This window comes from Ruditapes philippinarum, unplaced genomic scaffold, assembly GCF_026571515.1.
Source record: "Ruditapes philippinarum isolate M1 unplaced genomic scaffold, ASM2657151v2 ctg219_1_1_1_1, whole genome shotgun sequence".
Taxonomy (NCBI): Eukaryota; Metazoa; Mollusca; class Bivalvia; order Venerida; family Veneridae; genus Ruditapes; species Ruditapes philippinarum.
In genome coordinates, this window is record NW_026859162.1 from 459,489 (window position 1) to 482,190 (window position 22,702).

The 22,702-nt window shown below is 30.8% G+C and overlaps 1 protein-coding gene across 3 annotated transcripts in view; it reads left to right on the forward strand.

The window, feature by feature from the left end:
• The window catches only part of LOC132755479 (fibroblast growth factor 18-like), a 67,422-nt gene extending 47,348 nt beyond the window's left edge, over positions 1-20,074 (forward strand). For all 3 annotated transcript variants that reach the window (XM_060746355.1, XM_060746354.1, XM_060746353.1), the window contains exons 3-5: positions 3,432-3,654; positions 6,806-6,909; positions 16,045-20,074. In XM_060746355.1, the coding sequence (XP_060602338.1) occupies positions 3,432-3,654; positions 6,806-6,909; positions 16,045-16,410 (693 nt within the window). In that variant the 3' untranslated portion in view covers positions 16,411-20,074. The remainder of the gene's footprint in view (positions 1-3,431; positions 3,655-6,805; positions 6,910-16,044) is intronic.
• The last annotated feature ends 2,628 nt before the right edge of the window (positions 20,075-22,702 follow it).

The following is a 22,702-nucleotide window of genomic DNA, read 5'->3' on the forward strand; positions in this document are numbered from 1 at the left end:
ATGTCCAAGCATATGTTGCACTTTTTAGTCAAGATAAGAATTACAGTGCTATGTTTCCGACGGGTGGACAGAAAGATTTGTTCTTAATTTCTCTAGGTTACTATCAGCTCTGTTTGTGATTATACTAGATTGATCTACAAACTCACGGTCGTTATCATGGTTGTAGTTTTTGCCACAGTCATGATCTGTTTCTGTTTCCCACCTGCTTGTTTCTCTGCTTATCTTATCATTGTTTAACACTCATTTATTGCACAATTTCCTAAATGCATTGACTGTAGAAATAACGACTTAAGTTTTTGATAAGCCCTTAACGATTCGATAGTGGTGTGAATTTGGTTTGAATCCAAATCAACTTGGCAAGTCGATAAGGTGCTAATTATTTGTAGATAGCCCCTGATATCCTTCTAGATTGGTTCAGTGTTGATGTGGAGGGGAACAAAGCCTTTGATAGCCTTTTTGACACCTTACATATCAGTCCATGCTCGAACAAAGCTTGTCAAAAACAGCAAAAATCTATGAACGAACTACAAATAAACAAAGAAACTTCTTTCAAAATTGTATCAAATTGTTATGTCTGTTACTGTGGTACAAGTTTATATGAAGTTCTCTGTTCGATCATTCATTCATTTTGCGGTTATAATTGTGTTGTAGGCAAGATATTGAGAGGTGGTTTGAGTCATTTTAGCATTGTTTATCTCACTGGATATATGTATATGGCTTACCTTGTCTTTTGGATCCGGAACTGTGTCTTGATAATCCTGCTGAATTTGTTTAATTGATTTGGCCTGTTTTTAATTTCAAACAGTCCGTTAAAATTATCAGGGATTTCAATTTCAAAATTACAAGCAGTATAGAACCTAGTCAGAGTTCACGGAAGGCAAACTCTAATCACTTTGTTTCCATCAATTTAAGGGTTAATTCTAGTGACTGGTGAAGGGGGATAATTAAGCAACTAAAAGCACGACTGACCTGGTTATATTCCGGCAAAACAGGAAGTCAATTTATAGTTATCATCAAATATAGACATGAAAATCCATAAATAGACTGTTTAAACTTTATATTACATCATGAATTAACACATGTCCATATTAGATCATGTTGAAGTTCGACGGTATCAAATAATTCCCTTCCGAGACCAGGATGGAAGATGTGTTTACCTTTTATATTACAGTAACCAAATGTCAGCGCATTTTCTTTCAGCTTATACAATGACTTGCACGCTATTCTCGAACGTTATTTCTAAAGCTATCGTTTTAACATCATCAAATTATATTTTTATCATATAACATACCACTCTAAAGTCGCTATGAACAAATATGCCGCATTAATCTCTTTATATTTACAAGGAAAATCTTTAAATTATGATAAATACACTTATATCGTTTACTTTACCAGGAAGATTAATTCTATGAACATTTTTTTTATCTAATTGTTGAGCAGTTTAGACAGCGACCTTATTGCATAACTGAGGTAGCTGTGCATCACCGGCAAGTAATTAGGTTGCACACTATTTAACTTAGATAAGAATCCTTGTCCAAATAACCTGTAGTCAAATTTATCTTCAGATAAGAAGTTAATGATATGTTACTGTTTATAAAATGTTTTTTACGCTGGGAGAAACTGGAGCTATCGTGTCTTCTCCCCCTTTTGTTTAATCAAGCAAGGTCAGTAAATGTGTGTGCTACTAATATAAATACAAAAACGTAAGCGATGTTATGACTTTTAACTGTTTATAACAATGTCAGGGAAATTTTGATATAAATCATATTATCTGTATAGTATAATTCATGATATATAATGGTTATAAATTAGGTAAACAAGCCTTTGTTAAGTACTTAACAATTTTGGTGATTTGTAAATGAATGTTGTACCTATTTAGTCATTAAGGCTAAGTCAGTACAAATAACCGGTTAACAGGTATAAATATGATTCAAATTCTACGTATATTTTGAATGTGGAATCATAGTTTTTGAGGTACAGTGACCGTAGTCCGTTTCACATTGATAACAGCATAATGACTTCAATGAATTAAACTGACACCCAGCGGTGTATTTGTTTCATTCAACTTATTTTAAATATACACAGACGCATTATATATAAATTTAAAATACAATACAAAACCTTTTAAAGCTAGCTTTTGCAAGTGCCAAAAATTTGACCTGTTTAAAAGCGTTTTATTATAACAGTAATGTACACGGTATAAGTTCATGAAACCTACACAAGTTCTATCATTTTCCTGTTAAACAAACTCTCAAAAGACTATGAGTCAAACGAACGCTCAATAGACTATGAGCAGTTAAATGGAGAGAGACGAAGCTGATCGAACGTACGCAAACTAATTACGGTTGATTTACCTTCACATATCTAAATTTTAATGCTTACTTAATACTCATATAGTCTTGGAAGCGAAAGCTTTACCTCTTTTTCGGAATCAATTAAAAAGTATTGCCTAATAAAAATCGATTTTGAATTGGTTTCAGAAGATTCTATTGATATCACCGATACCGACTTTGAAAGAATTTCCATTAAATTCCTCTTTGATAGCTATTTTTGTGCTTAATTCGTTTAACATACTTTTTCTGATTTTTTTTTATATATTTTTGTTGTCTGTTCAATTAAAGATAAGCAATATGCGAGTAAACTCCCTCTCGTGTTTATTTAAATTTTTAAATTAATTTCCACTAACGTCCTTTTTGATTAAAAAAATGTAATAAACATTGGAAAAAGTAATAAAATCAAATGAATGAAAGCAATATAAAATTGTTAATGTAAAGTTAATGTAATATTATGATGATTGAATGTTGAACGTTTTGTTCATTTTCCAACCTATCTATTAATACATTTTACATTTTTCATCTCGCATTCCATTGTATTAAAGTCATTACATATCATTATCAGTTGATAAGTATGTAGTTAACCATACTGCAAAGTTGTCACGTGGTTTGTAAAGTAACAAGGTGCGCAGTTGGAATAAATTTATGAATAGGTATTTCTTATTTATCCATCATCTTAAATACGTAGATTCGAATTCTCGATTAGAAGAAATGCGTGCAATCACATGATACGTACTTTTGATGACGAATACATAAAGATAGCCATGGCACAGATCTAATGTATTAAGTGACCTACCAAAAATAAGCTTTATTGTCATTCAAAAAAATATTAAGTGAAACACTGTTACATTGTAGTTGTGTAATAAGTGGGGCCCAAAGTCGATGCACAGCAGAAAAATAAACAGCTTGTTATTGTCAAATAACGAAATAATATCATACACGGTCAGGTATACAAGCACCTTAATATAATGAAAGGGGGTTGGTGTGAGACAGGGAGACTACGTCTAATAAAAATCCACAAATATATTTGAACAGAAAATGATGTCATTTTTTCGAAGTTGTTGGCTCCATATTCAAATTGTTTTATTTTACTTTCAGGTCGATGGTGCAAGCCTTAGAAATAATCCTCTAAAAGACGCGAAGGTGGACTTTTTTGAACATTTCTTTATGAACGTTAGTGACGGCATTGAAGAGACTGGGACGCAAATAAGAAAACATTTGTTATATAATCTATGTAGTGAACGATTAGTTAAAATAATTCGAAAGAGTCGAAAAGGAATTAACGCTAGAGGGAAGAGAAAAGGGAAAAATATGAAATTTAGTAAGCATATTTTATGTCTATTTTAATGATTTTAACAATGCCTCTGATCAAGTTTCTGTTCCTATTATTGTGTTGTCTTAATTGTCAACATCTTTTCCACATTCGTCCACATTATCATTATAAATTTTAATTACTATTACATGCTTTCATTTTATCTGGTGATACACATGTACGATATTTGGAAATAAACCAGTGCTAAGAGAAGGGTGTTACTTTTGTACATCCTTGATTCAAACAAAACATCGCTATGAAAAAATGTCTGTAATGTCACAACAACGCGCAAATAAGTAAATTTTATTTTTTTAAAAATAGCTCAAAGCATGAACGCTTTGTAGATATAAGGGATGTTAACATACAAAAATATCTGAACGACGTTTTATTGCCGGAATGTGTAAAATTTGGCTTATGTATCCGTTTCATTTAAAGATGCCTCGTATTTTAAAGAAAATTAGGATATAGCGACATTTTATTGACTATGATGTCATTAAATTCCCCTGCTTACTGATGTATTGCAAAATACACTGTATTAATTCAAGAGGTATCTATTTTTTTCGTAGTTTTGTTGACACCTTGATGATTATCCCAATTCAACTTGGCATACGTCAGATAATGATGTTAAATCCACATCAGGGGCGATTCAAATTGGTCTTGAAAGTTAATTGGGTGTTTTCTTAAGACATCATGCAGTCGGGTCTTGTTCTTTTCAACTACTTAAACCTCCTTTAATATTCGAATACAATCGATGTAAAAGGAGCACAAAATCTGTGACTATAATTTGAAACCTTACTGTACTATAATTAACTTGGCGGGTTTAGAATGGACAGCTGTAGAATTAATTCGCACGTTTGACTTTTTCAAACAAACAGACGGCCTCTTAAACATGCCTTTAGAGTTGTTTAAAAACACCTCAATTTTCAATGCAGTCACCGATGTACTGACCTCATGTCGACTTGCAATACGCTTATCGATGGCTCCAAATTTTCATTGTCCTTAATCCCAGGGCAGACCTATGCTAAACATTGAAAGAGTACATCATTTTAGATGTATTTAATGTCCGACTTAAGATTATTATCTGTTGAAATGCTTTTTAACGTTTGTTTAATGATTATTTTGCTGACCATTACAAAGGGTGAGAAAAACAAACATGGATGGACATACTACACCAAACTGGATACCTGATCTGCTAGAGATATCTTTATTCTAATCATTTACCCTCTTCAATCTATATTATACCATTGTTTACCATCCAAACACAAATATATAGATCAAACAAATAAAGTCTTTATAGTCTGTTTAAACTCTATCAAGGACCTATTTCGTTTCATTAAAAATAACGACGAGTAATGGGCTAGCGTTACTTACTAAAACACGTTTAAAACCTCACGAAAATCACTTTAATAAATATTTAATAGGCTTAGGAAAATCGTGTAATCAGACAATTGCATTTGCTAGTACCAGGTCAATGACAATCTAGGTTAAGGGAAAATTAATCGATCTTTGATAGGGTAAAAAACGTACGATACATTGATTTTGGTTGTGGCATCTGTAAAACAATTTCTGCACGAAATCATGTATTTATTATATGTATCCCAAAATAACTTTAAGCATCTTTGTAAAGTACTGAGTGAAACTTTCCAATTCGTGATTCTTTCATTTTTATGCAAATTTTTTTTACGCTTTATAAAATGGCATAAATATATATATCTTATCCCTATCTAATGGAGGGTCTAAAACTTATTGTATTATTACAAAGCGATTTTTCAGTTCACGCTTGCCTTCATCGATTGAGCAATGACACCGTGAAGAAAAATATATGAAATTGCGTTAATATATCTAAAACAACAAATATAAAACATATGCAACTGTGTTCGTACACTTTAACTGGATCATATCATGACGCCGCAACAAATATTCATGTGATGACAATAGATTTATAGTTAACAAAATTTTAGAGAATCTATTCTCTATTTGAAGGTATATCTTAAAACTAATCAAAGTTGAAGCATTAAGTCATATTTAAAGAACCGAGTGATAGTTCAAGTAATACCAATATTCAGATCTTTTAGATGAAGTAAAAACAAAATATAATTGTATGAAATAAAAACAAATATATATATACATATATATAAATACATTTCTTTGTATTAAGTATTGATAAAACACCCATACAATCTTGATTAATGTAATGTTTTTATGTTGGATATACTTTACACTTTTACATTTTAAAATGGTATAATTTGCACGTGTATTTCGCATCGAGTAAATTTCTTCTACTTATATATATCAATAGTAGATTTATTAAAATTTGTTTATACTGCGTGTTATTTAGTGTAATTGTTTCCTTTTCTGGAGAAAAAGAAAAAGAAATTTACAAATCTATCAAATATTTTCTGCTGAAATATTTATTACGTACATAATTAGTTCCCTACCAACGCTGAGGATAATACTCGTAAATTTCGTGCAGTAATTGCAAAATTGGTTTTTGTTCAAAGAGTTGTCGACTTCAAAGGTCTATGCTTAAAGCATGGATCTAGAATCATCTTACATCCATTCTTTATTATCTACGCCTCTGTTATATAATCTTGAATGTGCTGACAGGCTTAAACAACGAAAAGTTGCAAATGGTTTAATAAGTATTACGGGCACATAGGGTTAATAGAAAAACGCCGCCCCAAAAAACTTTCTAGGTTAAAGATCAGTGGTTTTAAAAAATGGCTAAAAACTTGTTTGGTTATTTATCTAAAATTTCTGCTGTGTAATTGTATGAAATGTTAAAGATATATATTTTCATCTGTCACCTGAAACAAGATAGATATGGTTATCCAAGCAACGGGGATGTTTTATATTTTACACATCATTACATTACAAACGGCTTTTGGTTGTTTTCCCATAAATTTTAATAGATCAGTACACAAAGAAGATAAAATGTCTATAATGATATAATGGCACACAAAATGACAGTTCATGTCTCAGATTTTATAACATACCAATACCGTGTATTGTCTACATTTACTATTTCTGAAACATCCTTAAAAGTTATTTTAAATGCTTAAATAGTTTAAAAACATGCTGAGAGTTAGGGGCAGAAAGTCATCAAAATGAAAATAAAGTCTTTCGAAGACCAATTTAAAAAGTATTCTTTTATTTGCAGGTAGACTAATATTTGAATCCACTCCCAGCGGGACCATAAAAATATACGGGGAACATACAGGCCTACATATTTGCTTCAGTAGAAAAGGGAAATTAAGAGCTCAGGTAAGATAATGTTTCACTATTATGAGTTATTATATCATTGTAAATAACACTTTCCTGGTATATTGTCATTGCCGTAAATATTTCTTCCAGGACTCGCTACTAAAGCATTAATAAGGTCAGTGATTCTACCTGTGTAAATGTGAGAATTGTTTTTCTAATTTTATATATTCAAGAAAAAAAGCATTCTGTTGCTTATAAGATTATCGCATGAGTTCCGTCTTCACCGGAGTTTTAAGGGTCACTTGACATACGAGAGATATAGTTGGGTTTATTTTCCATAGAGTAATCTATGGTCATTATATACCATAAAGCTATTTGCTGGCTCTGTCAAGTTTAAAGTTTTAATATGATTTAATGATAATGCATAAATACAGCAGATGAAACAATTCCTGTCTTATGAACCCGGTAAACTTTTAACAGAGACTTTCTTAAAATAGAATTTCTTGAACTGAGGTGAAATTTTGAGCATCTGTATGCAAACATTGTCTCTATTATTACTGTGAATACTCTTCAATTAGGAGGAGGATTTACAATGGTGGTAATGACCTACTTCTTCTAATGTAACCTGAGCTGACCTAGCGTGTCCCACCCTATATAATCTGCTCATATAACAATGATAACAATAATATTTCGTCCTAATTGAGGCTCGGGTTTTTAAGTGCTCGCAAAGTGGGCAGTGATAAGCGCCTCGCATACATGACAGATGACACATCGAACGCAAGAAAACTTGGGAAATGTCGCTTCGACAATTTTGACCTATATATCAAACTGTATAAACTTTGGCTTCATATATAATAAGTGAATCTTCTGTCATCTATAAATAAAAAAATGTGCAAAATTACATGTAGAGAACGCGATACCTGATAAACAAATCTCCTCCTACAGTCATCTATACTAACGAAACTAAACGCTGTCCTGTTAATTTTTGTTTATCATTGTTTTTATTTATGCTAAATTAGGTGTCGTATATCATCTGTACAAGATCAAAGAGTAGTTTATCTTATCTAGATATACACAGTGTATAATTTACAATCATCACGTATAGATATTAGACTCCGGCGAAATATATAGTGTCTACCACTTTCATAGATAAACACAAAAAAACTCATAAATGCCCTTTTTATTCATATTTTCTATACACGTCTCCCATTTAAACTATCAATTTATACAAGTTAATGTTTATTAATACAACAACACATAAATATTTTAAATATCTGACGAAATGACAATTACACGTATAATGGTTTGGCTAGAAAAGCAAACTATTTAAAAATAATATGTATATATAATCAGTTATTGAAGAGGAAAAACTGTTTGATACGAAAAATAACTATAAATCATAAGTGAAAAGTTTCGCTTTCTAAAATTGAAAAATAATGTACGAATGTGTATAGGGAACGAAATTGGTCAGCCATTAATGTGTCACTGTAAATCAATGAATTTATTTAATAAGCTTTCACATGTTGAATATTTTGACAAATGTGTGTTTGATGTGAAGATGGGGAAAATGTTTTATTGCTTTTTTATTTGCAACATTGCAATCAATTTAACAGTAAGGAATGAAGGTTCACACGCGCGCTAATGTTTGCTTTGAAAGTTCACTTGCGCGTAAATGTTTGTTTTAACAGTATGAAATGGTGGTTCAAGCGCACGCTGATGTTCGGTTCAACTGCAAGGACGCGCGTGAGAATGTTAGCTTTAATAGAAAGTAATGAAGGTTCGCGCGAAACGAAGGTTTAAACAAACGTAAATGTTTGATATGAAGGCTCACGTGAGCGCAATGGTTGATCTTATTTGTAGGAACGAAAGTTCAAACGCGCACTAATGTTTGATTTAACAGTAAGGAATGACTGTTCACACGAGATACTTGCTTCACGCTTTGCTTTAACAGACGATTTCGATTTAATACGTTTTATTTCTATGCAGAAAGGTTGAAAAAATATCATTTATATTAATTTAAGTATATAAAGTTATTGTTAGATTATTTTCTACTTCATTATACAAAATAAAATAAAACAACAACAACAAACAGAAAGCTGTATGTTAAAAATGTAATATGGTAATAAAAAAATCTGTTCCTATGAAACAAGAGTTGGACATTTTTTACTATTACAGTGACATAATAAACTCAAGAACCCCGATGTTAATTTTAATAGTTTAAGGTATTCTTAAATCATTCCCCAGTCTTACTGACATTTTGTATCTTATTAACATAATGTTGTTTTCTAAATCACGATTGTTTTGTAGTTTAAGTTTTGTTTTCTTAATTTATATAAAAACATTCACTCACATAGATATATTAAAGGTTTATAATGTTGTCATATTTTTGCACAAAGTACGTGCAACCTAAGCTTCCTTTATTTTACCCTCCAAAAACTCTTTGAAATTATATAATAAAAACACTTTTATGAGTTAATAATTTATTACTCAATTCTTCCTAGTTTGCATATTCAAAACGTGATCCTTGATTTTCTGCATACTCTATCAAAGTTTAGACGCTAACTAGGCCCCAGAAACAGAAATTATGCAAGTTGCTAATAAGCGTTGGTCGTGTGTAAACACTTTAGAACTTATTAATTCTAGAGTTTTACAAAACCAGTACGTTTTAATGTATCAAATAACCATTATAACTAGCACTTAATTCTTGTTTAATTCAATAGCTAAAAGAAAAGACGTAACGAATTCTAACCCTTATCTTTATTGAGACAAAATATTATCTAATCGTAATAGAAGGACACTCTTGTAGGACATAAATCATGATTTAAATATATGATATTTGATTTAATTGTTTATACAGACTTTTTATGCTCGCTGTCGTAGTGTTATGTGTTTTGTTCCCATGTATAGATCAACTCAGAAAAGAAGAATATTGCATTTTAAGTCTGACGTATATATACACCAAATCAACATTAACCGAACTTTTTACATACGTTTACATTACGATAGTGATATTTTTTAAATGAATATGCCGAAAATTATCATAATAGACTGTTAGATAAAACAGATATTTGAGACTGATGATTTTTCTATATTTAAAATTAGTAGATAAGCAGCGGAATGATTACTCTAGCAATAACAGCAGTAACGGCAGAAACGTTTAAAATACCTCCAGGCAATTCTTGCTGCTCTCCAATGCGTACTAAAATAGAAACAAAAAACAGCAAGACTGTGGCATTTCATTGATGGATAAATTAATAATGTATTTGCACGATCAAATAAAATAGCATTCCATCAGTAATTAATTCTTATAGCATAGTGACTTGAATTTATATGTAATTAATCCCTCAATTAGGTATTATATTATAAAGATGTATTAAATATATCTTCAAGGACACGTGTTTCTGCTACATCATACTTTTCAAATAAAGTTGTTGGTTGGCTTCAAATATTCAAGCTATCTGTTTATTCAATATTATGTTTATTATCATAACAGCCTCCTTTGTACTGTCACAGTTTATATTATAATTATGTTTTTGTCCTACAATGTGAATGAGGTCATGTAAAAAAGACATGACAAGAGGTGGTCAAGCAACTTTATACTGGTCAACAGAATAAAGGAAAACTGTCAACGCATGTTCTGACCCTTAATGACTGATTTCAAAATTCACATATTGTGTGCTAAATCAAATCTGATTTAATGCAAGTACTAAATAAATTTCATTTCTCTTTTCAACTTAAAACAATTTTAATCTTTAATCACACGCGTGAGCAAATATTTAATATCCTTTTGTAAATCCTTTCGAATTAAGCGTCATTTATAAGACCTCAATAGCCACTCTTGGGCTTTAACTTTATCGTTGGAGAGTTATTAATGATTATAATCGACATGTTCTAAGGCACTTCAACGCACAATTTATTATAATGTGATATAAGAAAATTAGTGTCTAATTCCAAGAGCGTCTAAAATCCGTTAAGCCGTTTTTACCTAATCTCACATTTTGGACCAATGAATGGCATAAGGTCACTTTGGCCATGTGTACACATTCAGCTATTTTGACATTTGTCAAGCCATTTTGAATCTTATAAAGGTGTGTGTACTTTTCGTTTGTTTTCGTTAAATCGTGAAAAAGATATCGAAATGCTTGTGATGGGGTTGAAATCTGTTTGGGCATTAACCTGAGCGTAACAAGACACCTTACTAGAACCATGCTATGAATTCATTTCAATACATATATATAGACTAACGAAAGGATTCGAACTTTTCACTCTGAAGGTGTTTGGTTTGGCTATTTTGGCTATTGTACTATAGAATAAACTGAAAAATGATGCACAATTTAAAATTTGTTTTTTTAAACTTATCAAATAATAAAAGAGGGTTTTATCTTACAGATTCGCGATAACACTTGACAACAGGACAAATTTTAATTATATGTGGTACGCGATTTTTACTTTTGTCATGTAATTGTTCGTTGGACTTGGTCTCAAATTAAAGCGTAGCAGGGGGTCACAGATAGCGGCAACTTATCATTTTCAATCAAGCATTCTTTGGTGTTATGCTTTAACACCTTCGTGCATAAACTGTAAAGATGCGATACAGGATTAACTATGTCTTTTGTGAAATTTATTTTTCCTATATCCCTATGTACTTACAGTGGCCATGTTTTAAGAAATATAATCGCTTTGTTAAAGAGATTTGAAATAAATACTGTACACGTGTGAGCCTAATGTGTCAGTGTCAAAATTGATATTTTAAAAATGCAAATTTTCCAGCAATATTGAATTTTAGTTTTTATTCAGTTTAACTATAGCATCATTTTAGGTAGGAGGTGATATGCAAATATAAGGTATATCATTATATACAAATATAACTGTGTTTTAAACTTGAACATCTGTTAAAGCCTACAACATTTCACATTCCTTCTGATGATTTAGCGTTGATCTATGGATATTTGAGAGAGTAGTCTCATTTAAAGTGACAGACGATTGTCCTGTAAATAAAACTGAACACTTTCTTGTAGGCATTGTTCTGTTTGGCCGTTTACAAGAAACTGCATTAAAGAGAAGACAACTTAAACAAATTTCATTTAATTGCCTATAAGTCAATGATTGGATGAAATATTGTTTTCACATATCAGACTATGTTTTAAGATAGAACTATTTATTGTCTTTCACAATTAGTAATAATTTTACAACAATAAAAATCGAATTATTAAACTACGACATTTCATCCGATGACATATAATCCTTTATATGAAAAAAATGAATATGTTTACATTTTAAACTATCTAAAACTAAAGACAGTGTTAAAATCGATATGTACAGTGTGTTTGGAGATGAAATTAACAGACAAAAACGTACCGTCAAAATGAGCGATTTAAAGCAATTTATCTTAACTCCGATACTTATATTAAAATAATCTGTTTTCTTAACAAAAATGTTAATGGCTACAAATCGATCGCATGTCAAGGACTAGGCAATCTTTTGTCCCAAATGAACAGCTGTAGATATTTTAACAAAATTATATGTTTTCTAAACAAAACAATTAAATTTAAAAGTGTGTACTTCAGTACAAATAGTATATCTCTTCTGTATCTGATATTTTTAACTTATGGGTTCACGGAGTTTGTTAAAAGGTGAAATTGTTGTGGACAGTATGTTAATTACCCGATAATCATAGTATTGAATGACTCTTAATGACATTTTGTAAAGCATTTTCTTACGACACCGTGAAATTGTTCGGTTTACTTTTTTTAGGTTCTTTAATGAACTTTTAACGTCATTTAGCGGATTTGTGATACAAATTTCAACAGCTGTATACAGAAAAATTGTAGTGTTCTTTAAAAACTTGCGTCTGGCGTGTATTGTCACTCCTTAAGGTTTGTTTTATACTTATTAAGTCGGTCTGTATCTAAACATCAGAGAGTTATAACAATATTACAGGAACTTTGTCTTCGGAACCTTTAAATAAACAAATGATTATTGCGAGTCAAAAGAAACATAATTACTGACTACGGTCTGATAAAGGCTAAAATGCTGATAGATTTGTGTTGATTGATTTATGTTGATTCACTATAAACACAATTTCGCCAGAAAATGGAATGTGCGGTTTCTTGTTAAAAAAACAAAATGTATTTATTTTCAAATTTGAAGTTTATATTTCATGTCTGTTCATAAACAAATAGGAAGTTAGGGTGAATGATTAAGTTTTTGATATAAATTGGATCGGCAAGTGGGGTTGAGATTCATAGAATTTTATATATTTTGAGAATTTAAGCAATAGCCCACCCATCAACTTGTGACTTTAATATCTTCATTTTTTATCTGTCAAATTTGTTATTTTTGTGGGATTTTTTTCTTGTTCACCAACTATCCTTATAGTACCTACAAGCTGTTTTGCATACTGTCATCTCTATCATATGTGGGCATACATCGTTACGTAAAAATCATGCTATATCATTTTCAGTTTAACATATCTAGTTAATGGTTTATTTTAAGAATGGAAATTAGAAAGTAAATGATATATCAGACTTTATTTTTGTGTTATGCAATAACTTCTATATGTGTAACTTCGGTGCAACAATCTCACTTTCAGTAAGTCAATATTTCTCTTTGGTCTGCCCTGTCTCATAAACAGCTTTGTTAAAGTTCTATTTTATAGACACACGATGTTTAAATGCACAGCTATTTACAACTTTCTAAACTTAATACAAGCCCATGAAATATAAAACATGTCTGAAAAACAACCTTTTATATAAAAGCCAGGCATATCTTTCTTTGACAAACATTTTCTTCATTTTACCATTAATTGATTGATCACAATGTAAAAGTCGAGCTGTCAGATTAATCTTTGACGGTGCACCTTTATATTACACAGGTCTTGGTTCTATAAAACAAAGAAGCGAAAGACTATCTCATTTTAAATAGGGAAGTCGCCTCATTTAACTGTTACAAAGAAAACATTTACCGTGCCGTCAAAACATGTGTTTTGTTAATTTGTCAGTACAAACACCTGTCAAAAAACCCATATCTATCATCTGTCCCTTATCTAAAGACAGATTCTTGTTTGAACAGAATTATGCCTAGGTTTTTACAGTTGAAATTTAACCGGAACGATTTTGAAAAGTATAAGATTAAATAAATAAAGAGAGTAAAAACTACCTTTGTTTAAAGACAGTTAAAAGTCAGTTAAATGATAATAAACCCTCCCACAAAGATTTTAACAGTTTCATACAAAGTTTGCGTTGGTTTTTAGTGTATAAGGTGAATATCAAGAGGTTTACAGTTCATCTCGGGTATATATCTGGTTATAATATAGCTGGCTGTACTATAATTCTTTACAAGCGTTTAATTCTTCAACAACAACAGCAAGAACATTGACAATCATGTGAATGCACAACGTTCAACACACCTTTTGTACATTCTATTTTCGGAATTAGAATTTTCGTACTTTTTTTTGTAATTATAATTTTAAAAAATAAAAAACACATCTACGAAGTTGAAACAGGTTGGCTGCAACTTAAATAGCAAATTTTATGGTCATACCTTTAATAGCTTTGGTACTAATATGTAACATGTTTTCAGAGATGTTAAATACATTTTAAATACCTTTATCAGATTTGATTGTCCGATTACAAATTGTCGCAAAAACGTTTATGGTATTATTAAAACTTTGGCCAGTCGGATCTTATTTCATCAATGAATACACAAAGTTGTGAACGAATAAATTTTAACATTTTATCAAGATCTTAGAACATATACCTTTCGTACAAAAATGCAATAAACATGTAATAAAGATTTACGGCTTTTCATCTACCTTTCATGTTTTAGCTTTTTTTTTTTTTTTTTTTTTTTTTTTTTTTTGCTTAAAGGTTGTTGATGGTGTGGCTTGGTTATATGATTTTCATTTCCCAGTTATGGAGAAAATCCCATTCAGAATTTAAAAAAAGCATTGAAGATAAGAAATATATGAAAAGATAATATAAACATACATAAATCAATGATAATATTAAGTATATAAACTCTTTCTATTACGTTATTTCAAGAATTTTATTTTCTATTGACATAACTTGGCTGCAATCAAACAATTACATCAATTCTCGTGCGGGAACATATTTTCTAAATATGATACTAACCCCTTTTCTTTCGACATAAATTATCTACCCTTTTATAACATCCTGACACGAAGATATGCTCGTATCCAAACGTTGCGAAAATCTATCCCTTAGTATATAATAATATACTATATTTTCAGTTATTGGGGGAATTTCTTTCTTCATTTCTTCTTCTTATTTGTGCGTTTCAATTTCGAAGCGTGTGGTCGTTAAATAACAGTTATTTTACACACTGGTTATGGACAGGAGCAAGGTTGAATAATTTAAAAGTTTCAACCATGCAAAATGTGTTTATAAAAGGCTTTACCAACTTCTAAATTATACTCAGTATCAAAGAAAATGGTTGATATCACGCAAACACATTCCGCGTGTTATACCCGAAACTTGTAGTTGTATATAGTTACTCTACATTGCACGCATCATGAACATATTTCAGCAAAACATACACTCTGTGTGTTTTGAATGAGGTTGCTGATTTGGGAAGTGCAGACAAAATTTACATTTGAATTCATTGCGATGAAACAGGATACGCATAAAATATTTGTTGACATGAATCCGGAATATTTCTGTTTCGCCGTCCTTTTTGTCGCTAAATATTTTGCACAAAAAAGCCATCGCTTTCCGCTTCAAAGTTTTCATTTCGTTTAAATACTCTTGTGTTTTGTCTATATTGGAATTTCGTAAACAATCTACTTACAAATAAGACATTTAAACCCATGTCATTATGTAAATTAGCCAATCAGCATGCGTTATTTACATTTCACTGCACAACATATTTTCATGTGTGTCCTTGAAATCCGAAGGTCACATACACTAAAGTTAAAGACCTCGGCTCTGCTCTTGAAAAACTACACGTCATTAGCCCTTACCCTACTAAGCCCAAAGATGACCAGTATTTGCCACCAGTGTAGACTAGTCTACACACTCCTGCACACTTTATACTGTTGACTGACCTATTTTAAGTCGTCATCTCAATATCAAAAAATTAAAATTAGATAACAGTTTAAGATATATGGGCTGGACAAGTCTATATATGAAATTCAGCAGGCTAAAGGATAATCACATGTATGTTTTTATTTTTCAGACAAAAGGCAAGTCAAAGCGGTGTCAATTTAAAGAGGAATATTCGGATGATAAATACACACATTATAAAACAGCAGACGCAACCAAAGACTGGTATTTAGGTTTTAAGAAAAATGGCAAACCTCTGAAGGGTACAGACATTAACTCATTTAATGTAAGAAATCAAGATTGTTTTAAATTTCAAAAGTTGCATCCAACACGAACTTCTGAGGAAACAATTTGTCCTCCTGGTAATGGAGATGGACCGAAGAGTGTAAATTTCTGTGGTAACCATATTTTGGACTTGATTAAACCAGAAACACAAACACCGGCTAATAACCGAGTTCGCCATGACAATAAACATCATAAACGGCGAGGGAAAGGATGAACATAATGTGAATTATGTAGTGGAAATTTAATGAATTATTGGTGGTATAAGCACCGAATGCCAAGTATTTGTTAACGTCATCGTTGACGTCACTAAATGATGTCAGCAAGCTCGACGCGAAGTGTTTATTCGAAGTCACGTGATCAAATTTTATCACCGCAGTGTTCAACAAAGACAATACGTCAGTTCTTGGTCAGTAATACATAGGTAGTAAGTACTTGTACACTGATAAACTATGTATGGAATCAGGTACTCGCGATTTACATTCACTTACGAGAAACAGTATTTCGTCTTAACGGAATTCCTTTGAAACGACAGACGTCTGATCCCAGAGAATGGGTCATTGTTACAAAAGATTGTTTTGAAGTGGTGCTGAACATTAAATGTTATAAAGAGCATTTTCGATGAGTTGTTAGTCGATATTATGTGTATTATGTTGTGTGTAATTTAATATGAATGTATTATAAAGCATCCACCATATATAAATATATTATTATATATTATAATACTTAATTATATATGTACATTTCTACAAATTTGAAGTTGTAATTAGGCCAGTAGCTTTTCCACAACAGTCATTTCTTTGTTAAGTTTCATTATAGAACTGATTTTAAGGTACAGAGCAGTTCAGTTGTTTGAATATGATAGCAAACAAAAAAGGAAACGTTTTGTTACTATATTTTATAGGTGCCGCCAGACTTCTAAATAGCATAGATTAACAACAGGTGTGAAATATTTAAAAACACTGTATCATTTATTAAAAAGCGATGCATCAATATTTCCTGAACGGAAGAGGGATTAGATAAATTCTGAAGTCATAATAACCGGAAATTGAACAGGATTTATCAGCACAATTTATGTTACTTCGGTTGATATTTTGATGCCAAATTTCTTTGTTAAGAAATACCCAATTACATTTCGTTCGTTATAATTACTTTACTTGTTTTATTGTCTTCTAATAGACGTTTTACAATCTATTTATATATTCATTTCGCAGAATCAAAGTCAGACAGTGGTTCAGAATTGTCTTCAAACTAATCTTCTTGTAACTGAATTTCAATACAAGTAACCACTTCAAATAAACGTTTTCCTTCTATTGGAATTTGACTAGAAACTTTATTTCGGTTATTTTTATTTTTCATTAAAATGCGTAGTTGAACAATGTTAGATGAAATAAAAAAACAACCAAACGAACATATATATACTTATTCTGTGAATTGACTGCTACCATCGTCTCACACAATGTTCTATAAATAGTATATCAACGATAAGTTTTAGGATGATAACAACATTGTCTTTTTATTTTGAGTGTCCAGGCTAGAAATAAGTACATATCTTCTTTTTCGCTTTGGTAATACGTTCATAAAGGTAAATCTTCATATACATTTTATGTTTCAAATAAGCGTTAACCTTGGCGAAATAGCGTTAACCTTCGGGAAAATGTCTGAACTGTTTTCTTGCACAATTTCAATAAATCTTTAGAAATCTCTCCAACTTCACGCCTCTGTTTCAGATCACGTTATGACATTTTATATAATTTCAAAATTAGAATATTGTTCATGTGTTTTTATGTCATATACAGAACCTCCATTCTCATAAACAGACACGCTATTGTCGTTTTTGCCACTGCTTCATCTGAATGTCTTTGTTTATAGTATATGTTACTAAAGAAATAGTGAATCAAATATTTATTTATAATTTTGTACACTCCTAACACGTTTTTATAGTCATGAACAGAAAGTAAAATCAAACCATATCTAGACATACCAGTGGTAATTATCTTTTATTTAAAATTAAATTATAGTCTGCGGCGAAAATAATATATGAACAATTTAAGTAATTATACATTCTCCATGATCACATTGTCACGTGGTTAGATACAGCGATTTCATTTACTTTGCTCTACGAATTAACAAATTCCATATGACTTTCAAAGTTCTGGCTATATTTCAATATTAATTGATGAAATTAAAATGTAGAGCATAAGTGATGATAAGTGAAATATGTCTTTTTCGAATCTCAATTCATATCATTTCATTGCGTTCTAATTTACTATCATTTAACAATCATATATTTTTTTTTTTATAAATTTCATGTCAGTTTTTAGGATACGTAATATATTCTACCATAACAGAAAAAAATAGCCTTTTACAAACTTTTCTTTACCAAAGCCAATAGATGAGACATGTCGCAGCACAGTCTACGAGAACAAACCTTTCTTGAAAGGAAGAAGACAGCCTTACATATAATAATATGTATATTAATATGAATGCAGCTTCAAAAACTAAAACTTGATCTTTGACTTCTAATACTCTATTGCTTATAACTAAATTATAAATCATATATTAATATATTATATAATAATTTATAATTGAGTTATAAGCAATAGAGTATAAGAAGTCTTTAAGTTTTGGAAGCTGCTTTCTTGGAAAAACATTATTTCACAAAGTTAAACAAAATAAAATTGTTCTTGCATTCCTATCATTGCCATTGTATGTTTCTTTGCTTCCTGTTTATCAAGGTCATTTTCATACGTTATATGTATACAATCTGTTGTTATTCTCTGTTAGTTTTGGTGCAACATTGTTATTAAATCACTCTGTCACCCATTCATAACATAACATGGTGCATGCACATCCTAGATTTTAGAAAACTGTCATTCAAACTGCAACTGTTTAGATATTGGATCATGTTTCAACTATATTCACTATAAAACATTCAACTAAAGAATTCAAAATTTATAAGTTTTATAACTTACACCGATACACATCTCCATCATAAGGTGTAACATAAATGTAGTCACATCCCTCGTAAGTCTTGTAATCATTTGAATAACAACCAGTAAAACTGTAACGTCAGATATTTGTATTAGATAGATTTATAAAGTTATGAAAATATAAGTCTCTTATTTCATTCATAATGTTAGGCAACAAATGGCTTTGATATTCATAAGAATAACCATAGCATACATTTCTATCTTTTGACTGTATGACTTAACATTATTTAATGGAAGGCTTTTAGTATCACTAAAACTCAAGGATATAATTATGACGTAAATTGAAATTTTATTTTACTTTTAATGGCAAAGATTATTTCGTGATTTTTTACAATTTCTTTTGTATAAAAGATATATGGATATTTATTTATTCAGTTCACGGGAGATAGAAACAGCGATGAAAACGTTCTATTTACCTTTTAAGTTTAAATGATTACATTTACACATTTTACAGACATTACACTAACATATGCAGCTACATATAGTGTAAAGGGTTATATTTTGATGATGTAACATTGTTATTGTTGATACGTTATTATTTTCGTTTATTTGTCTTGTTTTTTTTCTGTTCAGTACATTGCAATATCATCAACTTTCCATTCATATATGTACATAGTTCGACATACAATTTTTCATCGTCTTTTGTTTAAAAGTTCGAACAAAAATACATTGCCTGTTTGCATGTATGTAATTAGACAATATGTTTTTCGATCGAACAGTTCAAAAGGTATATACATATTGTATTGTACATTGTCATCTTGTATGCCAAAGATAATATTTATTGAATTAAGATGTATATATTAATTGTCCCCAAAGTGTACTTATTTAAGCACGAAAAATGCGCTCTGGTCGCCTAAATGAAATAAATTGTTACTTTAATATTTATAACTTACAGTTATGTTGTCATTTAATTCCGATTTAATTACCTGTAGAGTAGCCTCCAAAATGGCTATCCTGTTTACAACTTCCAATTTATGCCAACGCCAGCCTAAAAATTACAATTCAGCACGTGCTGTATTTCTGCCAAATCTGATTAATTAAATTAGTGTTAATTTAAAACAGAGTGAAAATATATTGTTTTTGTTCTATTGCATTTTCAAACAATTTTTTAGCATGCTAAATTAATATTTTTTCTCCTGTGTCGACGATGACTTACTTTTAAAATATATAATACTCGGAGGTAAATGTGGCAACCTATAATAGAATACTTGTTGTCGTTGAAAACATAGTGTCATTAAAAGATATCCGGCCATGGTAAACATGGTTGAGCCGTTGCTGACGAAATTCTAAATGTTCTAGTATTGAAGACATATGATCAATAACTTGCTATGACATCACACATATGACCTGCCAAGTTCCTCATTTGGTGATGGACATTATATATTTACTTACAAATTCACCAATTTACTCTATAAGTTTAAAATATTGCATTTTAGCGAGGAATACACGGGGAAAAGCCTACCCTTTTAACTTAACAAATGCCGGAAAAATGATGGCAAAAAGCTTGTGAATACAACGGAAGCCGGGGTGAAAGTAAACGTCCTAAGGCCGAATAATAACAAATTCTTTTTTTTTTTTTTTAAATAGACTGGCAATGTTTGTTAATATAACCATCTACAATTTCTTTGAGCTGATTCTAAATACTGAAAAAAGATGAAATAGAAACATTCAATTCATGCAATAAGATTTTTAAACAAGTTCAGAGGTGACAACACGTTTGCAGAACCATCCTGTTGTGCCAAAACTGACGGCATGACTTTAGCAGATAGAATACATGTCCTGTACACGGGACCGGGAAAAAACCGAATCGAAGGATATAGTTTCTGGTATAAGAGACAGCCATTAAAAGACAAATAAATGAAGACAAAAAACAAACACGCTTAGCGCTAATGGTTATAATTCAATTTCTACTTATTTTTTCGACACATTTAAGATAAAGTGTTTATATATATATGGTCATAGAAGATTGAATTAAGACAAATGACAACTGGGATTGCATTAAAGTTCTTGACAATGATGGCCTGATTTGTGTGTTACAACACATCTGAAAAATACCATACTTACAGGGTACTGTTGTAATTTCGATAAATATTACTATTGCCATAATACAATATGGGGAATGACAAAACTTAATCAACAGAATATGAAAAATAGTCGAAGTACCTTAAACAAATAGCCAACACAGCCAAATTAAAATTGTGCTGAACTCGGGTAAATTGCTCCTGATAATGGATGACAGTGGTATATTCAAGCTACCGTACCCCCCCCCCCAGCACCGGCTTTGGCAGATCACAATATTTAAATATGGTAAGGAATACGGGAAATTTATTGCTGAAAATTAATTGTCTTTTCTTAAAACAACATAAAAAATTATTTTATATGTTCATGTCTTTAAGAAGCAGATTTTAACAGTTTTTCATCTGTATAAGTTCATGACACCAATGATCAACGATCAGATAAAACCTAAATAGGTTCACCTGACTAGACTATAATCAGCTAAAGACAAAAGATACTGGCTATCACACGTAGAGTTTTCTCTGCTATATATGCATTATTATCTTTATGGAATTCAGAAAAAAATGAATTATTAAAACATACCGGGAACAAATAACTGAAACCCCTTTCTATGTATTTTTCAAGTTTGCAGGATATCTCTAAGAATTAGCGCTAGTCATGATTTCAGATTTGATACACATAGTAAGATGAATGTTCCGTTTTTATAATACATGCAGTTAGATTATAGTTGACAATCTGAAAATATAAAAACCAGCGGTTAGCATACAAATGTATATAGATAAACATTTATATATTACAAATGTTTATTTATATATTTAAAAAATTGAAGTATAATCAAATACACGAGATATCGTGACTTTCCTTTCAAAAAGAAATCAGTTATCAAATGGGAAATGAATGTAAACATGCTTCATCAAGAAGAAACAGTGAGACCTCTGTTTGGATGATTGTAGGACAATTATATATACCGAATGACATTGTATACAGAAACTACGATATAAATTTACTTACTGCATCGCAAAGATAGACTTTTTGAATAGAACAGGATCTTAAGATACCATTATTTTAATTGAATGAATGTAGTTGACAATTTGTTTATAATTTTCCAAAAGATTGCTCGTTCTGACTGGATGAACACTAGGCATTTCATATATTCATCTTAGTTATTATTCACGGTGAGTTTTTCACAGCATGAAAAGGCTTTGCCATTAATAAAATATATTTTTGATAAAATAATGTTAAACCACGCTGTAATGAATAATTGCTCGTCACAGCTAACAAACGCTGGACCGCTGGACAGCAGTAAAACAAATGAGAAATCGCCAGTCAAAGTACGCGGTCCTTGTCCCAAACTGAACCTTCCAAAGCAATTAATTACTATAATAACAAATTTTACCACATTAATAATTTTCTTCATAGAACAGTGTTTGCGACATAATCCATTTCATTTTAGGGCCTTTTATTACATACGCATTAAAACACCTACATTTTCCTTGCGAT